The sequence below is a fragment of the Myxocyprinus asiaticus genome, chromosome 8 (assembly GCF_019703515.2).
Source record: "Myxocyprinus asiaticus isolate MX2 ecotype Aquarium Trade chromosome 8, UBuf_Myxa_2, whole genome shotgun sequence".
In the NCBI taxonomy this organism is placed as follows: Eukaryota; Metazoa; Chordata; class Actinopteri; order Cypriniformes; family Catostomidae; genus Myxocyprinus; species Myxocyprinus asiaticus.
In genome coordinates, this window is record NC_059351.1 from 48348681 (window position 1) to 48354812 (window position 6132).

A 6132-nucleotide genomic window follows, 5' to 3' on the forward strand; every position below is an offset into this window, starting at 1 on the left:
CCTAGTTCATATTCAAAAAGGCAGATTTACTCCAGGTTTACTATGTTTTCAAAGAACCGCACGGAAAAGTACCTGCAGATCCACACATCCATGAACTCCAGGTGTTAAACCGAATCGTTTCTTTTCTCTTTTTTACCGAATCCCCAGTGAGTGGAGGTGAAAGATAAACCTGTCCTGGTGCTCATGCTTTCTGACAACTCTGGGATTTACAGGGGATTATATGCACCATCGTTTTAATAAGCACCGACAATTTACAAGAGGCACGACAAACCGCCTGGAAAAAGAGACCAATCACACACACACACACACACACACACACACACACACTCGTTTTAGGCCGGCTGATCCCGCGGCTTTACGGGTTTATACAGCTCAGGAAACTATACTGCATTTTGGGATTACACATACCCCTCCGACAATAGGTTAGTGCCACTAGATATCTTGATTTTTACGGGATCGATTCTCCCGTCTTTAACAGCTTTTCGTGCGTGCAAAGTTGGGAATTGTTCTAGCAATCCGTGCTGTGTTTTCTGGCTTAAAAGCTGTAATGGTATCTCATCTATCATCATTAGCCTATAGCAGGTCTTATACTGTAGGCTACTGAAGTATAGCCTTACTAAATACAGTAAAGCAGGCTAAATACAGCGTATGATTTCATAAAAACTACTTTTGATCAGTAATTTCAATCTCTCTATGGACTTTCTCGTTTCTGTAGGCCTCAAAGTCCCTCTTTAGGAAGAACTGATTCTTAAAATCACTCTTGTTAAAGTTGTACCCTTGGTAAATAATAATAATCATAATCATAATCATAATAATAATGGAACCACACTTTTAAGTGAATTGAAAATTAGTTTAATTGTTTAATAAAATGTAGATTAAACAGGGCGCATGCCTGACAAATAACAAAACTTCTATAGCTTCGTTTCAAAGGTGTAGCCTACTTAAAAAAAACTGTTTTACGATTTGATTTAAAGAAACGGATTACTTCAAGAATCACATAACATAATTCAAATGGGCATATTTTTTGCATTGAAATTTAGAAGTTATTTTATGCATGTTGACAATCATAATAGGTTTGGTCATTAAAAATGACGTATTTTAATCAATTTACGAATTATATTAATTTACGTTTATTTTCCTACAGTGTGCTCAAAATAGGGCGCGAATTGTGCGTGTATTCAAACAGTTTACTCTCCGAAAGACTTTCACATTCACAAGGCAGGTTAATATTTCGTCACATTACAAAAGGGTGGAGTTAATAGGCGCTTCTCCTTCGTGATTGGCTAGACCAGTCGTCTGTTATGGCAGGAGAGACTTTTGATTGGCTGCGGTGGGCGGTTCCGCAGGTGTCTTTTGCTCGGACAGGGCGTCAAGAAGGTGATCAATCTCAATCCGTCAGCACTGGCCGTCACTTAAACATTACGCGTGGATACCAACCTTGATGTATTGACTTTTCGGGGGAAACCGATATTTGATTGAGTGCGACTTGATAACAGAGTTTGTGCCGAAATTGGGAACTAGTTCTGAAGTTTGTGGCTAATTCGTTTCCTTCGATTCAAACAATCAGCTGGAGTCAAGAATTGTCACCAAAAGTGATTGTTGATGCTGTGGATTTTCTGTACGGATCTCAATGAAAAGTAGGCAACAGAAGACCAAGAATAAAGAGGTAAAGCAAAAAAAAAACCTGTACATGTTATGGCAAGCGAGTTTTAATTATCGAAATGTGGAGGTAGGGTATGCTGCAGAGTAAAGTCTTATTTCTTTGTAAAGATAGGCTATAATAAAATAATAAATTATTTTTAATAACTGTCGGAAATTTTCCCAAATTAAATATTCTGCTGCAAGAGCTTAGTTCAGAAGTACTTATTTTATTTTAGACGCTATCAACTGTAAGCAATATTGCATGTTGTTTTAGGAAAATAATTAAAGGGACATAAAACACAATTTTCGTTGGATAAATATATTTTTAAAATGATACATATTTTGTTTAAATTAGTTGTTTCGTTCAGGGCATAATTGCACAATTCCAATACACATACATTTGTGATAATTACCGTAAAACTTTGCTTAGTAGCCAGCCGGTGTGTGTGCACGGAGAAAAGTAGAGTTTGGGTCTGGGGGATTTTGTCGTTTAATTAGTTGATAAAGTTTCTTCTGCAAATGGAGTCCCCTCTGGGTCTAATCTAAATGGCTATGGAGAATAATTTGCACTCTCACGGACCATTTACATACAGTTAAACCTCGATTGTGTAATTACAGTGGAGTCTTTAGGCCCGTGTTATCTGTCCTCAGCGTGGGATTAATGGGGCCATTCATAGGCATGAGGAGTGGAGAAAAAGCGCAACGTGTCATTTACCAAACTTTTGTCTTAATACATTTGTACTATTGCCTCACAACAATTGAAGCGAAACAAAGTTTGGTCCATCCGAATAATTCCAAAAGCGCATAAACCCACGAGTTTATCCCCGACCGGCGTTCAGGGCCCTCTCTGAAAGAAAAAAAACACCCATTCATTCCCAAAAAAATATTTTAAAGCTCAACTTTTTCGTTAATACAGAATATTTGGAAAATAATTTGGTTGTTGTTCGTTTAGGCTGTTGTTGTTGTTCGATGCATTTTTATTTATTTATTTATTATTATTATTATTATTATTATTATTATTATTATTATTTAAAGTTGCTGCCCCGAAACGCTGAACGACGCATTATATTATCGCCCACAAATAAAAAGCTATTTGTTACAAGTTAAACATAGCGTAATATGTAAGGCCACATTTATTTATTTATTTATTTAATCTACAAGATGATTTAGTCATTTATCTAGTAAGAAGGAGGCCTGGATTTGAATACATATTTTTGCTTTTTCTTTTATAACAGATTTTTATATTTGAGCTTTTTAGACCTTTAAATGTGCTTTTTTATAATTTTGTTACGTTTAAGCGATCATAAAGTAAATTCCAGTATTTTGCACAAAGCACAAAGCAAAGATCAAACGCTTTGCGGTGTTGCATCCAGCAAGAACGCTTAACAGGGCATGATGTGGGCCTATTAGTGTTTGAAGCCCTTGTGAAGAGTGTGAAAAAGAGATCATTAAAGACATTAGTCATATTTCCGACTGATCACTCTAGTGACTAGAGGGCCGTTTTCCTTTAAGCATGACGTCTAGTAATGTTATTATAATTAAGTTTTGTAACAACAATTATAACAATTTCTGCATTATGTAATGTAGCTCCAATTGCATGTAATTTTATAGCCTACTATATATGTACCATGCTTTTTAACTTATTAAAATAGCATTGGCCTACATTTTTGTGGTCCTCTTTTTGACAATTTATATATATATATATATATATATATATATATATATATATATATATATATATATATATATATATATATATATGGTCCTCTTTTTGACAATTTAATAATAATAATAATATATATATATATATTATTATTATTATTATTATTATTATTATTATTATTAAAGTTGATCAAATAGAGGACCATATATATATATATATATATATATATATATATATATATATATATATTTGTAACAAAACACATTTTTAATAATCGATTCTTGCTGCAGGTGTCTCACGGGATAAGAGGAATCCGAATTTTGCTGTTTGAGCGCCGTTACCTCCTAAGCTCAAGCTACGATGATGTCATACCTCAAACAGGCCCCATATGCCATGAACGGACTGGGGCTCAGCGGGGCCACCATGGACCTCCTTCACCCTTCTGTAGGATACCCGGGTAAGCATACATCATTGGAAGATAAACATTTAAACCATGAGTTTTTACACAAAAGAACATAGCAATACATTTTAGAAAAAATATATATTTCCTAAGGACCATCAAAGTACATTTAGGTCCCATGACATTTTATATCAATGCACAGCTATATTAATATGATTTAAAAGCTTTTTTTTTTTATCAAGTTATATTGCATTTGAAGTGCCTCTGTGTAGCAAAATCTTTCAAGTGTAAAAAAACAAAACAAAAGTTTAGACTTGATTTAAAAAGAATGTTATAGTAACTTCGGTTGTCTTCCCTGCTGCAGCAAATCCCCGAAAACAGAGAAGAGAGAGGACCACTTTCACTCGCACCCAGTTGGACATATTGGAGAATCTGTTTGCCAGAACACGCTACCCGGACATTTTCATGCGTGAGGAAGTGGCACTGAAAATCAATTTGCCAGAGTCAAGAGTACAGGTGAGTGTCCTTGAGCAACTATTCTGGCCCAGTACATACGCATTTTAGTGGTTTAATGAGCAAACATGGTCAGGTTTCACATTTGCTTAAATGATGTTGAATCATGCAATAGTATACAGATGCACACACACTGATTTCCATTTCAGTTGGAAAGTCTTAAAGTCCTAACATTAGCTCTTGGGACAGATCATTATGGTGCAGACCTTCTGAGGGTTTAATTGTGGAACATGTGTATTGACAGGTGTGGTTTAAGAACAGAAGGGCAAAGTGTCGGCAACAACAGCAGAGCAGCAGCAGTTCGAAGATCCGTCCAGCTAAAAAGAAATCCTCTCCGTCCCGTGACAGCCTGGGGTCAGAAAGCAGTGGCCACTTCACTCCTCCCGCGGTCTCCAGTAACAACTCGTCCTCCTCATCCTCCTCAGGCTCCAACCCCTCTGGTCTTAGTGGAGTGGGTCTGATCAGCAGCTCTTCCACAGGAACAGCACCTGTCTCCTCCATCTGGAGTCCCGCTCCAGTCTCGCCCCTACCCGCTCCACCCTCCCTCCCTGACATTTCCCCCCCAGCTAGTGCATCCTGCATGCAGAGGGCTATTTCAGGCAGTGGGGGTACCACAGGAGTGCCGTCATATCCCATGCCCTACAACCAAGCTCCCAGCTATGCCCAGGGCTACCCGACCTCGAACGCTGCCTCTTATTTTGGAGGCATGGACTGCAGCTCCTACTTGGCACCCATGCCTGGCCATGCCCACCACCCGCACGCCCATCACACACAGCTGAGCACCATGGCGGGCACCACTGCCGTGACAAGCCACCACCCGCATCACCCTCAGCACATTGGGCAGAGCAGCGGGCACCCACACCCGCACCACCCTCACCAGGGTTACGGTGGCTCAGGGCTGCCTTTCAGCTCCACAGACTGTCTGGATTATAAAGATTACAAAGAGCAAGCTGCCGTGGCATCGTCATGGAAACTTAACTTCAGCTCTGCAGCGGCAGACCTCTTGGACTACAAAGACCAGGCAGCCTGGCGTTTTCAGGTATTGTAAGGACTGTTGTTTCCTTAAGATTGCTTGTTTGTTTTCCATTGGAGAAGTTCATCCCACAACAATACAGACTACATTGGACACCACAGGGTGCTGGAAGATGACATTGTGAGGTGACTTTCTGTGCCAAGCTTTTCCACCTTTCAGGGGAATGACTCAGAAGAGCTATAGGCACAAGGCTTTGGCCCTTACCAAAATTTCTTTAAGAAAATAAAAACTTCTATTCCTCAAGAAACATTCCTTGTGTTCCCAAAAAATTGAGATGGATTGTCTTAATTGGACAGACAAGAATATTTCTTTAGAAATGTCTAAAGAAATCATGCACTCCCTGGCATGACACACTGAATGAATGGGATTGGAGACACTTGAGGTTTCAAATAATGAAGGCAATAATAATTTTATAAAATGTTCTTTACAGCGGACAAGGTAGCACCTGTGAGATGTTAAAACACATTTTCATTTGTGTTCATTTAATAAACATAAGCTTAAAATTGAGCCAATTTGTTTCTCATTTCAAAAGTGTCAAGTTGAAAATAAAGAAATGGTGGTCTTAACTTTTGAGACTGTGGATTTTTTATTTGTATTTATTTTTTATTTCTTTAAATCTAACACGTCTTACCTGTTAAAGGAATATTTTAGGTTCAAAACAAGTTAAGCTCAATCGACAGCATTTGTGGCGTTTTTGATTACCAAAATTATTTCGATTTGTCTCTCTTTTATCTGGGTTACATTGAGGCACTTATAATGGAAGTGAATGGGGGCCAATCCGTAAACATTAAAATACTCACTGTTTCAAAAGCATAGCCACAAGACATACACAACATGCGTGTTAACATAAATTTAGTGTGATAAAATCGTTTACTAAACTTT

The 6132-nt window shown here is 38.1% G+C and overlaps 1 protein-coding gene across 1 annotated transcript; it reads left to right on the plus strand.

The window, feature by feature from the left end:
* The first annotated feature begins 1292 nt into the window (after window positions 1–1292).
* On the plus strand, window positions 1293–5803 carry LOC127445101 (homeobox protein OTX1 A-like). The gene is made up of 4 exons (XM_051704893.1): window positions 1293–1666; window positions 3595–3761; window positions 4069–4220; window positions 4462–5803. Exons 2-4 carry the CDS (start codon window positions 3665–3667, stop codon window positions 5263–5265), a joined length of 1053 nt encoding a protein of 350 aa, XP_051560853.1. The 5' UTR covers window positions 1293–1666; window positions 3595–3664; the 3' UTR covers window positions 5266–5803.
* The last annotated feature ends 329 nt before the right edge of the window (window positions 5804–6132 follow it).

Coding starts and splice junctions, on each gene's coding strand:
- LOC127445101 (XM_051704893.1), top strand. CDS start 3,665: ATGATGTCATACCTCAAACAGGCCCCATATGCCATGAACGGACTGGGG. Junction 3,762..4,068: donor CCCTTCTGTAGGATACCCGG/GTAAGCATACAT, acceptor TCCCTGCTGCAG/CAAATCCCCGAAAACAGAGA. Junction 4,221..4,461: donor TGCCAGAGTCAAGAGTACAG/GTGAGTGTCCTT, acceptor GTGTATTGACAG/GTGTGGTTTAAGAACAGAAG.